This window comes from Gopherus flavomarginatus, chromosome 10, assembly GCF_025201925.1.
Source record: "Gopherus flavomarginatus isolate rGopFla2 chromosome 10, rGopFla2.mat.asm, whole genome shotgun sequence".
Classification (NCBI taxonomy): Eukaryota; Metazoa; Chordata; order Testudines; family Testudinidae; genus Gopherus; species Gopherus flavomarginatus.
The window spans coordinates 69567627-69592729 of NC_066626.1; the positions used below are offsets into that span (position 1 = coordinate 69567627).

The 25103-nt window shown below is 43.4% G+C and overlaps 1 protein-coding gene across 1 annotated transcript in view; it reads left to right on the forward strand.

The window, feature by feature from the left end:
• SNX4 (sorting nexin 4) overlaps window positions 1-13029 on the forward strand; it is a 70105-nt gene extending 57076 nt beyond the window's left edge. Inside the window, exons 11-14 of the mRNA XM_050917108.1 lie at window positions 7521-7620; window positions 8830-8975; window positions 10385-10499; window positions 10918-13029. Coding sequence (XP_050773065.1) covers window positions 7521-7620; window positions 8830-8975; window positions 10385-10499; window positions 10918-10965 — 409 coding nt within the window. The 3' untranslated portion in view covers window positions 10966-13029. The remainder of the gene's footprint in view (window positions 1-7520; window positions 7621-8829; window positions 8976-10384; window positions 10500-10917) is intronic.
• The last annotated feature ends 12074 nt before the right edge of the window (window positions 13030-25103 follow it).

Consider the following 25103-nt stretch of genomic DNA (forward strand, 5'->3'; position numbering starts at 1 on the left):
ACGTCCTTGCCCATCCCCTCCCAGTGGAAGGACTTCCCCAACCGGTCCTTGGTTCTGTTCACCCCAGCATGGCCACTGGGATGATCATGGGCTAAGCTTAAGAGCTTCCCCCGGTACTTAGTTGGAACCACCAACTGTTTTTGCGGCTGCCATTCTTCCCGGTGTCCACCAGAAAGAATTTCCTTGTACAAAAGTCCTTGGTCTATAACAAACCGGGATCGATTAGAAGAGCTGAGAGGCGGTGGGGTGCTCCGTGCCGCTGCCCAAGCTTTCTGAAGGCTGTCATCCGCTTCCTGCTCAGCCTGGAACTGTTCCCTTGAGGCTGGGGTCACCAGTTCTTCCTCAGACTGTGGACTTGGGCTTGGTCCCTCTGGAAGCGATGTAGGTGATGGGGTTGTTTCCGTTGCTGGTGTACCGCTCTCCGCTGGTGCACCTGAGGGTATTTCAGGCTCTGGCTGAGCCTTTTGGGTATGGCTGTCTTGTGCTTCTGCCAGTTCTGGCTCGCTGGCGCCCTCTGGCGTTGAGTTTGAAGATGGGGTTGCACTTGCTGGTGCTGGTTGCTGTTCCAGTTCCGGGCCTGGGACTGGAGATGCTGTGGCTGTTTCAGTGGTAGGCATGGAATCCGGGTCCTCTACCTCTGTCTGGGTCTCTGGTAACACAGACGGGGCCTCTGTGGACGGTTCAGGAACAGGAATGGGTCTGGAAGCTTGCCTGGTTTGGCTACGTGTAACCATTCCCACTCTCTTGGCCCGCCTCACCTGGTTGGCCAAGTCTTCCCCCAGTAGCATGGGGATAGGATAATTGTCATAGACTGCAAAAGTCCACATTCCTGACCAGCCTTTGTACTGGACAGGCAGTTGAGCTGTAGGCAAGTCTACAGCTTGTGACATGAAGGGGTAAATTGTAACTTTGGCCTTTGGGTTGATGAATTTGGGGTCAACGAAGGATTGGTGGATAGCTGACACTTGTGCCCCCGTGTCTCTCCACGCAGTAACCTTCTTTCCGCCCACTCTCAAATTTTCCCTTCGCTCCAAGGGTATTTGAGAGGCATCCGGGCCTGGGGATCTTGGGTGTGATGGTGGTGTAATGAATTGCACTCGCATGGTGTTCTTGGGACACTTGGCCTTGATATGTCCCAGTTCATTACACTTAAAGCATCTTCCATCTGATGGGTCACTGGGCCGAGGTGAGTTACTGGAGACTGGTGAGGTTGAAGGGTAGGGTATCTGTGGCTTTACTTGGGTGGTATGTGGGGTCTTTGGCTGTCCTCGGTTGTAGGGTTTATGGTCTGTGTGCCCCCTGGGGTAATCGTTCCCCTTGACAGTAGCTTTCTTGCTTTCTGCCAGTTCCATCCATTTGGCTCCAATCTCCCCCGCCTCAGCGATATTCTTGGGGTTTCCATCTTGTATGTACCGCGTGATGTCTTCAGGAACACCATCCAAGAACTGCTCCATTTGTATGAGGAGGTTCAGTTCTTCCAAGGTTTGAATGTTGTTTCCTGTTAGCCAGGCCTCATAGTTTTTTGCAATGTAGTAGGCGTGTTTGGGAAATGACACCTCTGGTTTCCACTTTTGGGTTCTGAAGCGCCGACGGGCATGATCTGGGGTTATCCCCATCCTGTATCTGGCCTTGGTTAGAAAAAGTTTATAGTCATTCATTTGGTGCTTAGGCATTTCAGCTGCCACCTCTGCTAAAGGTCCACTGAGCTGTGACCTCAATTCTACCATGTACTGGTCTTCGGGGATCTTGTACCCAAGACAGGCTCTTTCAAAATTTTCCAAGAAGGCCTCGGTGTCATCACCTGCCTTGTAGGTGGGAAATTTCCTGTGCTGTGGAGCAATATTTGGCACCGGGTTGTTAGGGTTGGCTGGCACATGCAGCCCAGCTTTTGCCAATTCCAGTTCATGTTTTCTCTGTTTTTCCTTCTCTTCATTCTCTTTTTGTTGTTTTTCCATTTCTTTTTGTTGTTTTTCCATTTCTTTTTGGTGCTTTTCCATTTCTCGGCGGTGCTTTTCCATTTCTCGGCGGTGGGCCACCTCTTCTTCTTCTAGTTTTCTTTTGTGTGCTGCCTCTTGGGCTGCCTGTTCTCTTTGGAAGGCTGCCTCTTTGATCTGTTCTTCTCTTTCTTTCATCTCCATCTCTTTTTGTTTTATTTCCAGTTGTCGCCTGTGTTCAGCTTCTTTGATTTGCTCTTCGGCGGCAATTTTTGCCTTAGAAGTCATGATTCCTGTTTTCTTGTGTTGGGGTGCCCTCCGGTGTTTATCTTCTGCACTGCAGGTTCTCTGTTGCCTCCTGAAGTCTGCCTAGCAACAGTGCCTTTAGCTAATTTTCCTTTTCTCTCTCTAGCTAATGTTCAATGAAGGGAAACCAGAAAAACCACTTTATTTGCATGCCTATAAGTGCTGGTACTTGACTCCTAATGGGAGGGCTATTGCATGACAAAAGACCCTTAACATGCAAGCCACAAACTGCGAGAGAGAGCAGAAAAAAAAAAAATTCTCTCTGGTTCCCTTTTAAAACCAACTGCTTCTCTCTGCTAAAAAGCCCTTAGCAGAGAAAAGAAAAATATAATATTTCTACTGGCTTCTGGGTTCTGTCTATCTCCCACCAGCTGCCACTCATGTAATAACCTTAGTCCCAGATTTGGACCTTAGCGTCCAAAATATGGGGGTTAGCATGAAAACCTCCAAGCTTAGTTACCAGCTTGGACCTGGTACCTGCTGCCACCACCCAAAAAATTAAAGTGTTTTGGGGCACTCTGGTCCCTCTGAAAAACCTTCCCTGGGGACCCCAAGACCCAAATCCCTTGAGTCTCACAACAAAGGGAAATAATCCTTTTTCCCTTCCCCCCTCCAGGTGCTCCTGGAGAGATACACAGACACCAGCTCTGTGAATCCAAACAGAGTGAATCTCCCTCTCTGTTCCCAATCCTGGAAACAAAAAGTACTTTCCTATTCCCCCAGAGGGAATGCAACATCAGGCTAGCAATCCAACACACAGATCTCCCCGATTCCTTCCTCCCACCAATTCCCTGGTGAGTACAGACTCAATTTCCCTGAAGTAAAGAAAAACTCCAACAGGTCTTAAAAGAAAGCTTTATATAAAAAAAAAGAAAAATAAGTACAAATGTTCTCTCTGTATAAAGATGATACAACACAGGGTCAATTGCTTAAAAGAATATTGAATAAACAGCCTTATTCAAAAAGAATACAAATCAAAGCACTCCAGCACTTATATTCATGCAAATACCAAAGAAAAAAAACCATAGAACTTACTATCTGATCTCTTTGTCCTTACACTTAGAAACAGAAGACTAGAAAGTAGAACTACTTCTCCAAAGCTCAGAGCAAGCAGGCAGCCAGAAAACAAAGACCTTAGACACTCAATTCCCTCCACCCAAAGTTAAAAAAATCCGGTTTCCTGATTGGTCCTCTGGTCAGGTGCTTCAGGTGAAAGAGACATTAACCCTTAGCTATCTGTTTATAACAGGGACGCATATTCCTATTCTGTCACCACCCCACCTGGCATCAGAGTACGTTAATCGCAAGGGGTATTTCTCCGTTGTTCTGCAAGCGCTTGTGGATCACCGTGGGCATTTCACTGACATTTACTCAGGATGGCCTGGAAAGGTGCATGATGCACGCATCTTTCGGAACAGTTCCCTGTTCAGGAGGCTGAGGGCCGGGACTTTTTTCCCAGACCGCAAGATCACAGTAGGGGACGTCGAAATGCCCACTGTGATCCTTGGAGACCCCGCTTACCCCTTAATGCCCTGGCTCATGAAGCCGTATACAGGGAAGCTTGACAGGAGCAAGGACCGGTTCAACTACAGGCTGAGCCGGTGCAGAATGACTGTGGAGTGTGCTTTTGGCCGTTTGAAAGCCCGCTGGAGGTGTCTTTATGGGAAGCTATATTTGGGGGAAAGCAGCATCTCCGCTGTTATATCCGCGTGCTGTACCCTCCATAATATTTGTGAAGGGAAGGGTGAAAGATTCAGTGAGGAATGGACCTCCGAGGTTCGACGCCTAGAGGATGAATTTGCACAGCCAGAGAGCAGGGCTACTAGGGAGGCCCAGGAAAGGGCTTCAAGGATTAGGGATGCTTTAAGGGAGCAATTTGATGCTGAGAGCCAAGAGTAATGTTTGGTGCCTTTGCTGTGCATTGTTCTACCTTGGGGTACAATATTTACCACTTCCTGCAATAATAAAACGTATTGTAAAAGCCATAAAATCCTTTATTCAAAGTACAGTACATAAAAGGCCAGGGGGGTTAGGGTGGTGGACTGTACATTCATAGGTTTGAATATGTCCTGTTTTGATTACTGTTCAATGTCTGCTGCACTTCAGGATTACTATGCTGCAGGGTAATGGGGGTGGAGTGCACAGGGTAAGAATTATAGTTATCAGGGCTGGTAGGTGATCGTACAGGTGTTGGGGGCAGCTGGGGGTAATAAGAAACTGGCTGCTGGAGAAAGGTGTTTTGTGCAAATCCTGGGGAACAAGAAAGAGAGCTTTGGGAGGGCTGTGGGTTACCACGGTACATATCTGCCTGCATGGCTACGAGAGACTCGAAAGACTCAGTTTGGCGAGCCAGGAGGCTTATCATCTGCTTTGAGGTTTTTTTGATTGCCAGTTCCTTTCTCCTGCTTTCTGTTTGCCTCCAGTCATACATTTTCTCTCTCCATTCATACATTTTCTCTCTCCATTCCTGCGTCTTCCTACTTTCTCTGTTGTAGTGATTCATAACTGCTTTGATCAATTCTTCTTTTGATTTTCTGGGATTTCTTCTCAAGTTCTGCAAGCGACGTGAGATCGGTGATCCGGCTGCATTAGTCAAGGTCACTAGAAAAAACAAAGATAGAACCATGTAATACACAGAGGCTACATTGTTTATTATCACACCGTGAAGGAGTTTTTAGACTTTTTTTTGCATCCTTCCCACATACCTTACATAACACAGAGAGGCCAGGGAAGCTGAAAGTCATGGCGAGCAATGGGGTGAGTGTTTCTGCCCCGAGTGCACCTGGGATGGGGAATTGACCGATGGGTCACTGGAGTTTATCTGCACTGGGTACAGGAGGTAGCTGGTGTCCTGCACAGGGGACAGTAGTGAACAGGAAGGTGGCGAGCTGCTGGCGGGGGGGGGGGGGGGGGTCCACGTAACTGCCGGCCTGCTGGTGAGGTGGGGGAAACGCACAGCTGTGCTGGCTGCCTGTTGGGAAGGGTGGGGGAACACCGGAGCGCACCGTGGGGCTGGATGCCTGCTGGGAGGGGGGGTGGTGGAAGACCGGAGCACACCACGGGACTAGCTATGTGCTGGGAAGGAGGGGGGGAAGACCGGAGCGCACAGCTGTGCTGGCTGCCTGCTGGGAAGGGTGGGGGAACACCGGAGCGCACTGCGGGGCTGGATGCCTGCTGGGAGGGGGGTGGGGGAAGACTGGAGTGCACCGCGGGGCTAGCTACGTGCTGGGAAGGGGAGGAGGGAAGACCGGAGTGCACAGCTGTGCTGGCTGCCTGCTGGGAAGGGTGGGGGAACACCAGAGCGCACCGCGGGGCTGGATGCCTGCTGGGAGGGGGGTGGGGGAAGACTGGAGTGCACCGCGGGGCTAGCTACGTGCTGGGAAGGGGAGGGGGGAAGACCGGAGCGCACAGCTGTGCTGGCTGCCTGCTGCGAAGGGTAGGGGAACACCGGAGCGCACCGCGGGGCTGGATGCCTGCTGGGAGGGGGGTGGGGGAAGACCGGAGCGCACCGCGGGGCTAGCTACGTGCTGGGAAGGGGGAGGGGAGACCGGAGCGCACCGCGGGGCTACCTACGTGCTGGGAAGGGGGAGGGGAGACCGGAGCGCACCGCGGGGCTACCTACGTGCTGGGAAGGGGCGGGGGGGAGACCGGAGCGCACCGCGGGGCTGGCTGCCTGCTGGGAAGGGGGTGGGGAGACCGGAACGCACCGCGGGGCTGGGGTGGGGGACCGCGAACCTGGCGCCCTGCACTCAAGTATCCCTAAATTCTCAACAGGGTTTCCTACTGCCAGATATATCCCTGCTGCGTGTTACCTGGGAAGAGAGGGAGGGTCTTCTACAGCAATGTAGATTCCACCTTGGCCCCTATGCAGCTTGCCTGTGTGCAGCCATGGTCCCCCCACCCCTCGCTGCACAGTGGATCGGATGAGTTAGCCTGACCGGGACAAGGACCACGGTGGCTCTCCCGATAAACTTGAGAAAGCACATTGCGCACGCTCTGGCTGCAACTTTTCAAGAGATTACCGAGGCAGATTACAGAGACGTGATAGAGCAAATCAATGGGTTATTCCACGTTTAGGCATGCATGCAGACAGCCATAACCCAAACCCTCCTCTTCCAAAACATAAAAATCTGCTTACCCCGAGCACGCTCCTCAGTTTCTTCCTCACCAGCAACTTCCTGCTGCTGCGACTGGCTAGCCTCCTCCTGGCTTGAGAAGAGCTCCTGGCTGCATGCCTCCTGGGACTCCGGGGTGTCTCCCTCCATGCCAGTAGCCTCACTGTCGGCTTCCTCTACACCCTCCCCCACTTCTCCCTGCTCTGAACTCTCCATCGTGGTCCTTGGATTGGCAGTGGGCTCACACCCAAGTATGGCATCCAGCTCCTTGTAAAAACGGCAGGTTGTGGGGGCAGCTCCTGAGCGGCGATTTCCCTCACGGGCTTTGCAGTAAGCACTCCTCAGCTCTTTTATTTTGACCCTGCACTGCAACGTGTCCCGTTCATGGCCCCTTTTCAGCAAGGACTGCGATATCTGCCCATAGGTATCATAATTTCTCCTTCTGGAGCGCAGCTGTGCTTGCACAGCCTCCTCACCCCAAACACTGATGAGGTCCTGCAGCTCGGAATTATTCCATGCTGGGGCTCGTTTGGGGCGTGGAGGCATGGTCGCTGATTGATTGAATGATTGATTGCACTCCACACCTGGCTGAGCAAACAGGAAGGGGATTTTTAAAATTCCCGGGGCATTTAAAGGAGGGGTCAGCTGAGCCCAGGGCAGTGGAGTGTGCATGATTACCAGAGAGGCTTCTAAGGTATGCTGGGATACCTCCTTATACCACGGAGGTCAATAAAAGCGCTGGTGGGTGTCCACACTTGCTGACCAGCGCTGGATCACCAGCGCTGGAATCCCTACACCCGACAACCAGGGAGTTGCAGCGCTGGCCGTGCTTTGCAAGTGTGGCCACATCCTAAGTTGCAGCGCTGTAACCCCCTCACCAGTGTAGCCAAGCCCTGAGATTATGGAAAAAGGAGCAGCAGGAGAATATGCTTCGGGTCACTGAAGTATAAAATCACTAACACCAGAAAATTTGTAATTTAGCAGGCTTGCACTAGACTTATGTTTACTGTTATAGGACTATTAAATACAGACTAGATAAATAACTGAACATGACGTATGCTAAAAAAAACATTTTTACCTTTTTTTTTTTTTTAAAGCTTAGAAGATGGTAAAAATGTAGCAAGACAAAACTTTAAATGACAAATTGTTCATTGATTGTTTTCAGGGCCGTTTGCAGGAAACATGAACTAATGCAGTATGACTTGGAAATAGCTGCTCAGGATCTGGCATCTAAGAAACAACAGTGTGAAGAACTAGCAACAGGAGTGAGTCTGTGTTTCCATTTTCTTCAACACTTAGATTTTGTTTTTTTTTGAGAGCTAAACAAGTTAGGGTGACATCTAAATGGCATTTAACAAATAGATAACATGGACACCTGGTTATGATGACAAGTATCACGTGAGCTGTAGATCTTTTAGTAGTTTACAGTAATTCCTCCCCCCTGCCCCCCAGGAAAATGGCTGAAATTAGATAATATCTAAAAACAAATATTTGCATTTAATCTGAAAGGTGAATAAACAGAGTAAGCAATTACTGCTTAAGTTATTAATATCTTAATATAGAATTATTTCACTGTTTTTCATATAATGTGACAAGAAATATTACTTGAAGATTAGAAATTGGTGACTGAAAACAAATTCATTCAATATGGGCCCAGAATGAAGCCCATTAAAGTCATTGGGAGTCATTCCCTTGAGTCCAGTGGTCAGTGGATCAGGCCATAAGAATCTTATCTATCAAAGTATCTAAAGAGAGAAAGTGAGTGAGATAATACCTTTTCCTGGACCAGCTTCTGTTGGTGAGAGAGACAAACTTTTGAGCTTACACAGAGCTCTTCTTTGAGTACGTTCCCAGACCTGAAGAAGAGCTCTGTGTGAGCTTGAAAGTGTGTCTGTCTGTCTGTCTGTCTCTCTCTCTCTCTCTCTCTCTCTCTCTCTCCAACAGAAGTTGGTCCAATAAAAGATATTACCTCACCCACCATATCTCTCTCTAATGTCCTGGGACCAACATGGCTACAACGCTGCATACAACAATGGAAATAATTTGAAGGCAGTTTTTGAAGAGGTTAGAGATTTTATGTGAAGTTTCAGATAGAGGTGTATTTACTAAAAATTTTGTATGTTGATATAACGCTGTCCTTAGGAGCCAAAAAATCTTACCGCGTTATAGGTGAAACCGTGTTATATTGAACTTGCTTTGATCCACCGGAGTGCACAGCCCCTCTCACACCCCCCCCCCAGCACTGCTTTACCGCACTGTATCCAAATTTGTGTTATATCAGGTGGCGTTATATTGAGGTAGCAGTGTAGGAGTTAATATAGGTTTGTTTAACTGTTGGTTTTAATTTGAACTACCATGCCTCTTACACCCACCTCACAGTAGTACATTTTTCACTGTCTGAGCTCTACCAGCCAAATATTAATTCTCATTCTACTGGAACAAAGCATTTAGAGCATTTTTCTGTTTGATTTTAGACTCTGAGAACGTTTTCTCTAAAGGGAATGACGAGCAAACTATTTGGTCAGGAAACTCCTGAGCAAAGAGAAGGCAAGATAAAGGTTCTAGAAGAACAAATACATGAAGGGGAAGAACAACTGAAATCTAAAAATGTGGAGGGCAGGTAAAGGTGGAATTTTTAATATATCCTTGGTGTTTACGAGCTGTCTATAAAAATTCCTGTCATTTACAAGTTGTGAAATTAAGTACAGTACACTCAGTTGGCTCTTGGTCTGAGAGGGTACCTTATGTAAGAGCTGATCGCTTTCCCAGTTACTGAGATCCATTTAATGGCTGACTCCTTGTTTTATGTTCAGCTGGTAATATGTTTAACAGGTGGGCTGTAAGCAAACGAGGATTTGAGCTTTGTGGTGGCTACTTGAATGTAGAATTCAGATGTAGTTTTAGTCCAGTCTATAAATATGGCTCCTGACATTAGAGCTAATAATTCCTTAGAAAGTTTTCTATGAAGGATTGTTGACTTCTGTTTGTGATTAAATGTTTTAGCAGGCTACATTTGAATGACTAAGTCTTAGTATTCTAACTAGTAGGAACTCACATTGCAAAACCTAGACATTTGTGTCAGAACACATTCATTGTTGTTATTATAGGAAAGATGAGTGTGCTATCTGTTAGCTGTAATCCTTCCATGCCAAAAGATAAGAAACAGACCAGTTCATACACAGTTCAAAACAACAAAATACTCAATAGAAATTAGGATCTGGTAAATGAAATTCCTTAATCATCTTGACAGAAGTGCTGGACATCTGCTTTTATAGCTCAGGAAACAGTTTTCAAATGAATACTTGTCTAGTTTGTGCAGTGCAGTACAAACAGTAAGCTAGGAGTTATTTTACAGTATGAACTTGCCCGTTTTGGTTAGGTGTCGCGCCAGAGGCAAATATTGCAGACAAACAAGAAAAGGGAGTATTCTATTCTGAAATAAATTTGCTTCAGCTAAGCTTGTGCCCACTTCCTGCAAACATTCAAACAATCGTACATTACTGACTTAAATGCTCGCAACAAGTGAATTTTAAGACGATCTATAGGATTCTCACGGGAAATGAGATGATCTAAGAGGATGCTGAGGCCCAAAGCCCCTCAACCAGAGCACTGTATTTAGCGAGCGCGCAAGGATCTGAATATAAATTCGTTATGAATTATTCGTTTAGTTCTGTGGCCACATAGATAAACTTCAGTCAGATCTATCTGTGAAGGTCTCCAGTTATTAAAAAAAAAAGAAAAAAAAAAAGAATGTGATTCGCTATTAAAAATCTCTAAAGAACTAGGTGAATTATTGTGACACATGTTCCAACATTAGAGCAAGTAAACATATAAAATGAGGATCCCATCCAGGGTGCATAGAAATGACTCTGATCCAGCTCATAGACTATAAAAGTGTAGCACTTCAGGTTTGACAAAGGCAGAATCCTTCTCCAAGTAATTTCAGTAGCAGCTGGCTGGGGCCCATAATGTATTAAGTATTTTTTTAAAAACACTCACATTAACAAAACTATATTGTTTTCATTTCAGAGAATTTGTGAAAAGTGCCTGGACAGATATTGAACGCTTCAAAGAGCAAAAGAATCATGACTTGAAAGAGGCCCTCATAAGTTATGCTGTGATGCAGATTAGTATGTGCAAAAAGGTAGGTTTTGCTTCTGACGGATAGGACAAATATGTAAATAGTACTAGGGGACCCAGGGACAGGTCTGTAACAAATGGGAGAACTGTTGTTGGAGAAGGCTGGAAATCAATCGAGTAGGAGCTGCAGCATAGTCCATCTTGCATGCAAGGTGCCATATCCTAGCTGCGTCCTCTCTCTTCCTGGCATGCACTGAGGTTAAGAGAGATTCTCCTGTGTTGGTAACAGTTTGCATTAAACAGTGTGGACCAAATCCTCAGTCTTTTTTCCCCATCCTTATATATGTAAAAGTTCCTATTAGTCAGTGGGAGTTTTGCATGACTTAAGTCTGCAGGTAATATATGCAAACATGTCACATTTATTTGTTTGTTGCAAGGTTCCTTTGTTTAGAATAAGCAAAAATCACTTTTTTTTTAAAAAGGGAATTCAAGTTTGGACAAATGCAAAAGAGTGCTTCAGCAAGATGTGATTAGCCAGAAACTCATTTCTCCTCAACAAAGTGCCAGAGAACAGAAGCACAAGTGCACAATCACGGATACTAAGTTGCTACATGACCTACATATAAATCATGAAATAAATGAGTTGAGTAAATACAGTTTTCTTTATGCTGTTTGTAGATGTGTTAATAGAGGGCAAAAAGAAAATGTCCTTAAATCTTTAGTCCCTAACAGTCACTTTTGTGGCATATTTTACATGTAGCAAATAATTGAGGGCAAAGGGGTTAATGAAAGCTGCAGTTGTACATTGAGGCAAAGGCTTTAGAGAAAGTCCAGACTATCCCAAAAAAGTATAGTGTCATACACAACTGAACTGTTCTCTGTGTGTATCTTCTGAATCATCACATTCCGCTTTAGATCATCTCCTGATGCCCGCTTTCAGCCTTGCTGGTTAGGATTTGTAAAGCTCTGGTGGGGGGAATGTTTTTGTTTGCGTTTTAATGGTGCACACACAGTTGTGTTCTTGAGGTTTACACCATAAGAAAACAAAAACTGAAATTCATTGTACTGCTTAGGGTTCATAGTTACATGGCTGTGCATCTCCAAGGAGAAATTTGTTTGTTCGAAATTCAGGTTAAACACAGTCTCAAACTTCTGAGATTTTTTTCATACCCTCTACAGTAGAGGAATTGAACAACAGGTCTATACCATACTCCTCAGTTACTGTTTCCCATTAGACTGGTAATACTGACATTGATCTGTCATCTAATTTTCAATTACTAGTAAAGGAAAGTAATGACCCAACTGAGCAACAGGGCCAAACTCAGACCTGGTATAATCAAGTGCAACTTCAACTCACTTTATGGAAACTGCTTACCCCAAGTGTAAATGTGGGCCTGTTTTCAAAACTGCAGTTATCGTTTAGCTCTAGGAATAGTCACCTTTAAAATGAATATGTGGAACATCAAAAGAAAACCAGCTATTTTGAATATTTAAGATTTGTGGTGCTCTGCGGGCTGGCTTGGCTCTTGAAACACCATATTTCAATATTGCAGATACATACCTGTGAACTGATTTTACAGATACCTTCAGTAATGTGGTTCTTTACTGTTTTGGCTGTAACATTTAAATTTATTCATCTGCAATTTAAATCTGTTAAACTGAGCTATTTGTCTTTATGATACGATACGTTCAAGAACCCAGCATTTTTATTTCTTGCTAGCTTTGCAGAATCTTAAATATAAGATGCTGTTTCTAATTATACCAGAAAAAAAAAACCAAAACAAAGAAACCCCACCACTACTTTGTCATGGGGCTTTTCTACATGTTTAAAGTGTCCCTGGAATTTTGTGGAATTTGCCAGACTAATGAGTAATCCAAAACATTTACAGTAATACTTACTTGAGTCACATGATTGTTTATGATATACTACAAATAACACTAATTGTCAAATACTGATTTAATGTATGCCAAAAGTCTTTACAATTTGCTGTACCTTATATAATGTATGCATTCATTTTTCAAATACCAGATCCTGTGTTTTGCTGTGGCATTATATGTTAAATCATTAAGAGCTGGTGTAGGCTAAGCTCTGAATTATTTAAAAGGTTAAACATCAGTTAATACTTTTAGCCCCTCTACCTTTTCAAGGCACATGATCATGACAAACCTGTGTCATCCTCTGAAGTGATGTTGAGCAGAAAGAGTCTCTCCTTTTTAATATTTACAGAAATACAAAATACAGAATCATTCCATTTTAAAGAACTGTAGTATTCAGCTCCTATAACAAATAGAGGAAGGACTTGTACATTCCAGAAACCAGGATTTGCTCATCTAGAGTATCCAGTAAACATTCTAGACTAGTGGTGCCTTAATCCAATACCAGGAGGCACTTGGAGTAAATATTTTTCATGCACTTTGATTTTGTTTGATAGATCTTTCTGGTGCCTCTTTTTCCCCTCCTATTTCACATGCTGTACAACTTACTAAATGTATTATATGCCTTTTTTTCTTGCTAGTTGTATTAAATTTGAGAAGGAAACAAAACTGTTCTTGTAAGCTTTGTGCCAAATATGCTAAATAAAACTGTTCTTCGATATTTTTGTTGTGTTATTCTTTTGCAAAATATTTTATTTTAGATTTTCCAGTTTTGAAAATGATTGCTCCATATTTGGGTTCAGATTTTTGCACTGGTTGGGCCTTAAAAGAACATTGCAGAGATTAGGCTCTAAAGTTGGGTTTAATGTTTTGTTTTTTAGAAATCACTAAGTGACTGACTTGTTTTTTATGTAAAGAAGCTAGTGTCTGGCTAAGGGTGAAACTAGATTTCCGTTGAAAGTTAATTTTTGGCCCCACCCAATCTTCTGATAGAATGGAGCCACATGAGTTTCATATGTACCGTTGCCTTACTCAGGGTAAAACTTTTTTTTGGAAAGGTTTAATCAAATCTGACAAAACTTGGAAGAGACAAAAATGTAAAAATTGAAGTGAGGTCAATTTCTATGACCTTGGCTTAGAAACTATATTTGTTGGTCTTGGCAACCACTGGTGGCTTTGCCAAATTTTGGAAGGGATAGTCTCTTTTTAACAGCAGTTTCCATGTTGCTAATAAGGTCCACATAACAAATGCACTTTAGAAAACACATACTTTGTGAAGTACACCTCTACCTCAATATAACACTGTCCTTAGGAGCAAAAAAATCTTACCGCGTTATAGGTGAAACTGTGTTATATTGAACTTGCTTTGATCCACTGGAGTGTACTGTGCAACCCTGCCCCCCCAGAGCGCTGCTTTACTGCGTTATATCCAAATTCGTGTTATATCGGGTGGCGTTATGTCGAGGTGGTGTATGCACAGCCATGATGCAGGCTGCATAATCCACAAAATACTTTTTACACCTTAAGAACAGTTCTGAAATCCCTGCCCTTGGCTTAATTCTTAATTTGTCCACAGTTACAAAATTATTAGCGGAACAGACCAAAATGCTGCTATGATGAAGTGTCTATATAGACCAGTGGTTCTCAACCTATTTATCATTGTGGGCCGCATATGCACCTCTGTGTGTTATGTGGGCCGCATCCACACAATATATATACTACCTGAATGGCCCCAAGGCTGTCACATGGGCTGCAGCTGTGTGCTGATTGGGCCTCAAGCAGGTCACAGGAAGAGATTCACCAATATAGACTACATGTTCTTGAGTGGTCAGTTTTGCTGGGACAGTTGCTAACCCCTCTTGAATATTGTTTTTCTAAGGAGGCCTTGGCCACTTACATGTGGCTGGAAGCATTAACCAGCATTGCCGTTGCCATCTCCAGCACCCCATGCCGGGACTTAGGTATTCACCACTATGCCATTCACTACCACTTTCTGATCTGAAAGATCCCAGATAGGCATTTCCATAGTTGTGTGTTTATAAGTTCCAGAGAGGTGAACCCACGTTTCCTACTTTTACCTCTTCCAGTTTATCCCTCCTACCTCTTTTCGCATTCTCTCTTATTTGAGTGTCCACCTGATCTGGCGAAGACAGACTTAACCTTGCAATTCTTTGCTAGGACCAGTTTGGCAAGCAAAAAGCAAATTTTGGCACCCTAGTTGGTGATGAAAAAATTGCCTCCAGCAGACCAGCCAAAAGAAAATAAGAGCAACTTAGCTGAATGTTTTCCAGAGTCAACGTAGTAAAGCCAGAGTCCCAGAATTGGTAACTGGGCCTTACACTCTGCCTAAGGTCTTCCAACAACTGAACTGCAACCCAGAAACAAGCTGCATTCTCTCTTTGGCTATTCTATTTTCTTCTTTTCCATGTGCTTGGTTTTGTTATTACAGATTTTTATTTTTTATTTCATGCCAAAGAGCTCAGACCTACAGTCCTGTTTTGGGCTGCAGTCTAGACCAAGGAATGGTTCTCACCACCTGCTATAGTCCTGGTTGCCTTAAATGCTCTGCTGCAATGGCTCATAGCACGATACCAACAGGCAGACACGAATGCCGTTCCCCGAGTGTCTGTGTAATGTGTTGCAAGCAAATAAAATTAAAATGTGCTTTCTAATGACTGACTTAATAAGCTACTGCCTTGGTTAAAGGTAGATTTCTTTCCAATCTTTTTTTCTTCCCAGCCATGGCTGATGTTCTCTGTCAGGCCCTTCCACAGAATTACAAAGTGCTAGTTTCCCTTGTCTTCCTAGGGAAGATCTTTGCCTAAAGTGGGAACTGAATGTAGGTGAGAAACCTGAGACTTCAACCCCTCTGGTTGAAGGACTCATCTTTCTCAGCTTGCAAGATTTCTGGCCCACTATTGTCTATCCACAAGATGGCTTCTTTCTCCTTCAGTCTTACCAAACTCACTGTTTAGTCCCCAGACCCAGGATGACCTCATCCTGTTCTTCCCTTTCTGTGGGTTTCCCATCTCCCTGCTGATTTTTAATTAAATAGGGCTTCCAATCATTTTTTTGATTCCCCAATGCTACCTTCTCTCCTGCCTGGGAGAGAACCTGTTTCTTCCTGTGTTTAGTCACAGACTTTAAAGCATAATATCTCCTTTAGCTCAAGTAGCAAAGGCCAGTATGTTTGTAGCTGACCCACCAAATTTCTAGTCTCTGCTCCACAAGGGCCCCTATGTAACGTAGTATTGGGTCCACTGTCTACCTTACAGCTGTCTGACCAAACTGCTCCATCGTCATGCACCTGCCACCACTGGAAGATGTTGATATCTATCACGGAAATGGGTTACCGTGTTTCCTTCTGCTTATAAGTTGTCTGATCAGCTCTGTTTAAAAGAAAACATGATTTGCAAGATACTAAGGCACTTTGCATGCATGAGTTTCTATAATTTGCATCCTTTCTCAATACTTGGGTGAGGTGATTGGGGTGCATTTCTCCACTGACTCTTTAGCATCACTCAGTTTTATTGCTAACTTCAGAGGAAATGAAGCCCTTGGCTGTCTCCATATTTGACCATTTTAATATTGCACAATATGCCCAAACATCCTGGCCTTGATGAAGTCTCCCTACCATTGTGATGTTTTTCCTTCCTTGCTAGGAGTACTTTTCCATGGCTGAGTATGAAAAAATATCACTCTGTTGCCATTGTGTTTCAATGTCTTGCCGAGAGAGAGAGAAGTGTGTGTGTGAGTGTTCACTTGATGAAGGATGTTGAAAAACTGAGGCATGCCAGAAAAGAGAGAGAGAATTATAAAAGTGTAATTACTACACGACCAGAAAAATCCCTTGGTGTTTCTCTTCATAGCAGTGGTGCAGTGATCTGAATCTCATTATCCCTGCATTGGTGATGAGCCTGAGATAAGAGAATTCTTCTTAGAAATGCTGTTTGACACCGGACCAGAAAGAAGCAAATATTAATTTTATTGGAGGTGCCTAGGAGCCTCAGTCATAGATCAGGTGCTGCGCAAATATAACAAAAACACAATATTACCCCCCCCTCCAAGAACTTATATACATGAGGCGTCAAGCTTCATTTTGATGTCGTCTTAAGCTGTTGCATCTTTGCCTCTTTCCAATCCATCTCAATCGAAGCCATATATTGTACGTTAGATGATGACACTTGTCCTTTAGAGCCAAAGAATACTATCTGGGAAATCTACCATTATCAAGTGCTTTCATGGCTTTTTCTCTACTCTTTCAGTTCTGAGGTGTTTTTCTTGGAAAGGCAGACTAAATTAGCAGTGACATCGCTTATGAGGTTGTATTGTATGTTTGCGTTCCACCAGTACTCAAAGGTCCCAGTCAAACTAAGCACTGTGCCAACACATAGTGAGAGGCAGGCGGTGCTTTACAGAGCTTACAAGCTAAATACACCAGACCAACAAAAGGGGATGAGAGGCAGAGAGGTAACAAGATGTGCTCATGGTCACAGAGCAGAGGCAGAGCCAGAAATTGAATCTATGACTTCCTAAAATATAGGACGGGTAGGCAACCAATGGCACACATGCTGCTTTCAGTAGCACTCAGGCTGCCTGGGTCCTGGCCACCAGTCCGGGGGCCTCTGCATTTTAATTTAATTTTAAATGTAGCTTCTTAAACATTTTAAAATCCTTATTTACTTTACATACAATAGTTTAGTTATATATTATAGACTTATAGAAAGAGGCCTTCTAAAAACGTTAAAATGTATTACTGGCAGTCGAAACCTTGAATTAGAGTGAATAAATGAAGACTTGGCACAACACTTCTGAAAGGCTGCCGACTCCTGTGATAGGACATTAACTCCTAATTTAGTGCCTTATTCCTTAGGCCACCCAGCCTCACAATAGTGGAAGGAGTGATTGTCATAAATACTTTGGACACAAGTTGGTTTAAACAGTCGTCATAATTCAGGAGAAAAAGGGTTTGGCCTTGGGTTCATGGCACAGGATTGGGAGCAGGGATTCCAGTTCTAACTCTGCCACTGCCTCCCTGTGTGACTCACCTTCATTAGAAACGAGGGATGCCTGCCAGGTGCTGAAGTGACTGATTCCTAAAAAACTAAGCTTGGAATGTTCCAAAACTGAGCTTACATGGTGAGCCCTGCAGGCTAGGGCCTGGGTATCAGTGAGTGTGAGGACAGTGCCTAACATACTGGGAGGAGGTGACACCAGAATGCAAACAATAGTAGCTGGTTCCGGCTTCATTTACAATTGCAGCTGTGTTTGAAGCTGATGTGGAGATGAGCACAATGTCTTAAAAAGAATTTTGCTCTACACTGGTAAGAATTGGGGGTGGCAAACTCTAGCGACTCTGATTAAATGAGAAGCAGAACTGTCAGTCTGCAACGCTGCATTTTTTTTAAAACAGAACCTGCTTGAACCTAGGGTGGGCGGTGAAGCTGCATCTATCTTGATGGGCTTTATAACTCAGGATAAAGCCCAGAGCCTGAGCATGCAAACACTCACGTGACTAGTCCCATGGATCCAGCACGACAACTCGTATGAGTAATGTTAACTCACAGACCAGTTACAGGCTTCTCCATATTAATTCAGTGAGCTGTGATGATTATCTTGTTTACTTACAGTAAATGTTTTGACAGACAAATAGGTTTCTTTACATATCCTGGCACATGATGAAAACAATCAGTCTCGCTTTAGAAAATAGCTGCGTATAATTGAATGTCAATAATCTACTTCTATTTAGCATTCTGGTAAAGTTCAGTGTGCATAGATGGAATTAATGTAGCAAAAAGAGAAATACAATTTAGCTCGCCCTCTTGTGTGTCTCAGAAGTAATTCCAGTTGGGCTAATGTAAACTACATAAAATACTGCAGCCATTTGCTGCTGTCTATAGCAGTAATACAAATATTTAGTTGCTAGTCTGATGTTCTCTAGAAAGCATATTAAATATTTTAAATATAAAGAGTTACTGTATATGGCTGTAGTAATGAACTCAAAATATCACTGATTTAATTCCATTGACTTCAATGTTGTTAACTACAAATTAATTGGATGCAGTGTGTTTTAGAATGATTGTATGTAACCAACCAACCTTGGCTCTCACATGTGTGCAGTTCCATTGACACAGTGGGAGTCCTGCATATACCTCTGAGGACAGAATTTATCCCATAGTTTTTCATCTAGTGCTAATTTCCTTTGGCTAGATTAACAATTGCCTGTGAGATTCATAGAATATCAGGGTTGGAAGGGACCTCAGGAGGTCATCTAGTCCAACCCCCTGCTCAAAGCAGGACTAATCCCCAGAGAGATTTTTGTCCCAGACCCCTACATGGTCTACCAAAGGACTGAACTCACAACCCTGGGTTTAGCAGGCCAATGCTCAAACCACTGAGCTATCCCTCCGTCCTTCATATGTTCTAAGGTCAGAAGGGACCATCGTGACCATCTAGTCTGCCCTACTGCCCTACACAGGCCATATTCCTTTTTGAACTACAACATGTATTTTAGAAAGCCATCCAATCTGGATTTAAAAAGCCACGTCTATGCTACCCGCTGGATTGGCGGGTAGTAATCGATCTATCGGGGATTGATTTATCGCGTCTCATCTAGACACAATAAATCGATCCCCGAATTGACACCCGTACTCCACCTCGGCAGGAGGAGTAAGCGGAGTCGACGGGGGAGCTGCAGTATTCGACTCGCCGCTGTGAGGATGGCCAGGTAAATCGAACTAAGATAGTTCAACTTCAGCTACGCGAATAGCGTAGCTGAAGTTGCGTATCTTAGATCTATTTTCCCCTCCCGCTCCCCCAGTGTAGACCAGCCCAAAGTTTCCAATGCTGGAAAATCCACCATACTTCTTGGTAAACTGATCCAATGACTGTTAAAAATGTGTGCCTCATTTCAAGTATGAATTTGTTTAGCTTCACCTTCCAGTCATTAGACCTTTGTCTGCTAAGTTGCAGAGCTCTGTCTTACCAAATTCCTATTCTACATGTAGATGCTTACAGACTGTAATCAAGTTGCCCATTTCTTTCTGATAAGCTAAACAGGGTTGAGCTCCTTCAGTCTCTATTAAGTAAGATGGACCAAAAAAGTGGGAAACGCTCTCATGTTATTTTCCAACCCTCCTCAGTTTTTCAACATCCTTCATCAAGTGTGGACACCAAAACTGGTCATAGTATTTCAGTAGAGGTCTCACCAGTGCCAAATACAGGGGTAATATATTCTCTACTCCTGCTTGCTATTCCCCTGTTTATGCATCCAAGGATCTCATTAGCCCTTTTGGCCATGGTATCATATTAGGAACTAACATTCAGCATTTTAGCCAGTATGACACCGTAGTCTTTTTCAGAGTCACTGTTTCCCAGGATGGAGTCTCCCATCCTTTTAGTATGGCCTACGTTCGTTGTCCTGAAAGAATGACATTGTTGGCCATATTGCAGTGCATATTGTTTGTTGGCTTACAGTTTACCATGCAATCCAGAGTACTCTATATCAGTGACCTGTCCTCTTCATTGTTTACTATTCCCCAAATCTTATTGTCATCTGAAAACTTGCAGTGATGATTTTGTTTTCTTCCAGGTCATCGATAAAATATTAAAGAGAGTAGGGCCAAGAACCAATCCCTGAGGGACCTCATTAGAAACACACCTGCTTGATGATGATTCCCCATTTACAATTACATTTTGAGACCTAGCAGTTAACCAGTTTTTAATCCATTTAATGAGTGCTAGTGCTGATTTTTGTCTCATTCTAGTTTCTTAATCAAAATGCTGTGTGGTACCTAGTCAGATACCTTATTAAATAGTCCAGGTTTATTACATCAGCACTATTACCTTTTATCAACCAAACTTGTAATCTCAGCAAAAAAAAAAATCAGATTAGTTTGAGAAGATCTATGTTCCATAAACCTGTGTTGATTGGCATTAATTATATTGCCCCCCCTCCAATTCTTTATTAATCAAGTCCTGTGTCATCCACTCCATTATTTTCCTTGGCATCAATGTCAGGCTGACAGGCCTATAATTATCTGGATCATCCCATTTAACCTTTTAAAATTCTAGCATAACATTAGGTTTCTTCCAGTCCTTTGGACTTTTCCCACTATTCCAAGACATATTGAAAATCAACATTAACAACCCAGAGAGCTCATCAGTCAACTCTTAACTTGCATTCAGAAGGTTTTTTAAATCTGGAGTTGCTAGTTTAAAAATGACTGTCTTTATTAGCTACTGTTTAATATCCTCCTGTGTTACTGTTTGGAATGGAAAGTATTTCATCCTCATCCTCATGATATGAATACATCATCTAGCTTTTACCCAAACACAGAACAGAACTATTTACTAAATGCTTCTGCCTTTTCTGCATTATTGACAATTGTTCCATTTCCATCTAGTAATGGACCAATTCCATTGTTAGAATTCCTTTTGTTCTTAGTATACTTTAAACTCTTGTTTATTGTCCCTAGATCAGCAGGCCATTGATTTCTCTTTGTGACCTTGTTTCCCTGATCAATTTTCTACAATTCCTAATTTCTCATTTATATTCATGCTATAAACTTCTCTGTTTTTCCATTTATTATATTTTTAAAGCTGGTTTTATTTCCCCTCTAAGCCAGGTTGTTTTGTGTTTTTGTTTTTTGTTTCAACCTATATAACCTTTCTCAATTGTGAATTTTGGGGCATTTTAATCAAATAATCTTTAGAAGTTCTCAATTATCATTCATGTTTTTCTACTCAGTTTCTTTCTCCCATGTAATTTTGGCTCATTATCACTTTCAGCTTCATGAAATTAGCCCTTTTAAAGCACCATGTATATATATCACTGGTTTGGAATCGATTCTCTTTACACACAAAAAATGATCATTTGCCACCTAAGCACACACTAGTTTTTACTTCTGTAATCAATTCCCCTTTCTCTGTGAAGACAAAGTCTAATGTAGAATTCTCCTGCCTTGGATGAAACACTTTTTGAGTTAAGAAATTGTCATGTATTATAATTAGAAATTCTGAAGAAATGTTAGTACTGTTAATGTAAGATCTCCAGCATATGTCACTCAGATTGAAGTCCCCTGTTAATGATGCAGCTTCTTTTCTATACATTATAGATAGGTCATAAGGAGCCAGTTGTCCTGTTCCCTGGTATGATTTGGTGGTCTGTAGCAGACACCAACCCCTACCCTATCTTGTGCTTTGTGTCTCAGGACATCGATCCATAAGCATTCAAGTTCATTTGCTTCCTAGTTGTTGATGACTTGGAAACTGGTAATGCCATCTTTGACACCCAGTGCCATTCTCCCTCCTCTTTTTGCCACTCAATCTTCCCTGAATAGGTTATAGTAATTGATTTTAGCATTCATTCATGTGAATCTTCCCACCAGGTTTCAGTATATCAAGGAGGTTGAATTTGCACTTATAAATGAACAATTCCAATTCCTTTTGTTACCCAAGCTCCTAGCTTTGGTACATATGGGATTAGAGAATTTCGCTTCACGTCCCTTTTTTCACCCTCCCCTCTTGTTGTTTGTTTAATGCCTTTCTGACTACACAAGACAGCTAGTCCTCTAGAAGATTGGCTCCCCTCCTACTGAGAAGGAGGGCATCCTAATTCTGTCCCCCTCTCCCCATAAGGAGTGGACCAATGTTCCACAAAACCCAAACCCTCTACTTTACACTACTTACTCACCCAGCTGTACATTTCCAGAATCATCTGCCTTCTTTCTTCCTTCACTCACGGGCTAGGAAAGCTCTGTTAGAAGATCGCTTGGACATTCTTTTTCTTCAGGATCATTCAGAGTTCCCTGAAGTCATCTCTGTTCTCTGAGATTTCCTGCAAAGCATTGTCATTAGTGCTGACATGCATCTGTCACCAGTGGTTCCTGGCCTATTGATCTCAGAACCCTAACCAATCTTAGAATGGCATCCTGTATCTTGTCTCCAGGAAAACAGCACACCATCCTGTTGTCTCTTTCAGAATGTTCTTTCCATTCTTCTCAGTACAGAATCCCCAACAAGGATCACCAGTCTTCCATGGACAGTTGGAGATCTCATTATGCACATACTTGATTGCCTTGTAGGTTGAGCTGAAAAGCCAATAGCAGGTATGTCCCATACAACTCTCCATTCCATTCATCCAGCTTGATTGTCAGAGATGTTTTCTGCAATTTCCAGCCGAAGAACAGAACGAGTGGCTACATCTAGCTTTGTGCAGTTCTTCCTAGTCCTCTTCTCTCTAGTAGTCACAGCCTTCCCTTCCATTTTTGCTTACAGCTGTGTAGAATGCCACCTGGTCCTCTTGCCTCTGGTGACTATGAACAGCCAAGGTTCCTCTAGTTTCCACTTTTTCTGGTTCCATGGTGACCAGTTCCTTTCTGGACATTGAGATGGTGATGCTTCCTGGATCTGATTCTCCAAAAACACCTCAGCCTTTCTGGTGCTCCACAGGGTCTGTAATTGTTCTTCCAGACCACTTATCTTTTTTTACAGCACAGCCACCAGTTTGCATGTCATACAGAGAAAGTCCCTTCTGGCTTTGGGCAGGAAAGAAAACATGGTGCATCCATTGCAGTCACAACCACTGTTTCATTGCTGGCCATTAAAAAGTATGTAATATTCAGCTTAAGGCACAGAGACTGTAACTGATCAACAATTACCAAATCAACAGATGCATTTTGGTTCACGTAAGAGAAAATTGTCACATGGTTGCATTTTAATTCTAAGTCCACTTATCATAGTGCGAACATTGAAGAAAAATCAGCAAAAAATAGCAGAAGCAAGGAAACTGCATTAAACAACATCTGTTCACTCTCTGCCTGCTCTGTTGCTGTTAGTCCCTCAGTTCCATGCACAGCAAAGACACATTCACTCTAACAAAAAAGTTTGTGGCAAAGATGTATATTCTCCCTTCTGAATGAGTAGGAGTCTCTGAAATTTCTGCTTTTAGAAAGCACAAGTCCTTACTGCACCTTCCACGGAGCCCAAGTGGTTCCTCGTATTGCAGAAGCAGTCACAAGTAAAATGAACTCTCATGATCATCTATCACAGGAGATCTGTTTTCCTTTTAATTTGCCTGACTTTCTTAAATTTACCTTAGTAGCGCAGAGCAGTCCAGGAAAAAGTCACCTTTTATTTGTTTCCTTTTACGCTACGCACCTGGCCCTGAAAATCCTAAACCTTCCAGAGCCAAGTGGACATGCTCAGTATTGCTGCAGCTTACACAGCTGTGACAGACTTGTCCAAGAAGGAATCAGAGTCCATTCAACATGCGCCACAATGATGTCCTGGGCAGAAGTAGAATCTGTTGCTACAGAGGGAATTTCTAATCCACTTGGTCATCCATTAACTCATTGAGTAAACACTCCAGGCTTAGCCTTCATTCCTCTGTAGAACACTCTTCATCAGGAACATTCTCCATAAAGTCCCTTAAAAGTCTAACTATATTAATTTGTAGGGAAATCCTTTCCTTCTATCTTACATATCTCCCAGTCCCTACTATTTCCTGTGTCCTCAGTGTCCCCAGTTCAGGTAAAGATCATGGTCCAAGATGGAACATTTGTTACCTGATTATTTTCTTTCTGGTTGTTCTATTTTACCACCCTGATTCCCCTCCCACCACGCCAAACAATTCTCTTCATGTATAAAGTCCATCTTTGTTCATCTCCACAGGGTCCATATGGGTAGTGAATATGATTTAACAGGTATTATGGCAACATCCTAATAAGAATTCAGTGTTTCAAAACAGTGCTGGAACTATTCATCCAGAATGAGGGCAGAAGGGACATGTGAGACCAAACTCCAGAGCCTCCTAAGTGCATCTGAGATGCTTTCAGTATTTACAGGAAGAGAGGTGCAATCCAAATATCCTGGACTGAGGGAGAGGTCAATCCTAAAAGACAATCTTTAGGTAACACATTTTTTCACTGACCTGCAAACAAAATGGAAGTCAGTGCAGATCACAGTACAAAGAATCCATACCCAAATTCTCTGGGCATTCTATTTATAGCAACCCTAGCTCTGTGTCATCTGGAGTCTGGAGAGTCTTTGAGTGCTTTCTCTGCAGATGTTGATCCTACCCTGTTCTAGCTTCTCTACTAATATACTTGTAGTGTAAGTGAGGAGCAAAAGCTACATTAATCTGCACTTTTTTTTGGAAAAACATGATCTTATTCTGCCTTTGGATGTTGCATATAGAGCTTCCATTTAAGTCTTGGGAACTGCTTTTGCATATTACTCCTGAGGGAATTCTGTGCCAAAAAATTAAAAATTCTGCACACAATATTTTAAAATTCTACAAATTTTATTTGTCAATACATAAATGTGGAGGCTCCAGCATGGCGGTGGGGAGCACAAGCCACTGGCTGCACAGAGGCGGGAGATTAGCCTGCAGCCGCCCTTCCCCTCCCTCCCACCCCAGGACACAGACTGACCCTGACACAGCACAAGGGCCAGGCCTGCCCCAGAAACACCCAGGGCCCTGCCCCTCCACACCAGGCGCAGCAGGTGTGGGGCAGGTAGGTTCAGCCCGGCAGGATCCAAGTGTGGGGGGATCCAGGTGTGGGGTGAGACAGTTCTGTATGGAGCAGTCTGTGTGTGGGTAGCTTAGTGGGGGGGGATCTGGATGCACAGTGGCTCATTGGGGGTTCTGGGTGCAGGGGTAATGGGACTCTGCAGAGGGGTCCAGGTGAAGTTGGTTGGGGCTCAGCGGGGGGAGGGTCTGGGTATGAAGGGATGGTGCTCAGTTGGGGGTCAAGTGTGTGGAGTTCAGCATGGGGGGTTTGGTTGCTGA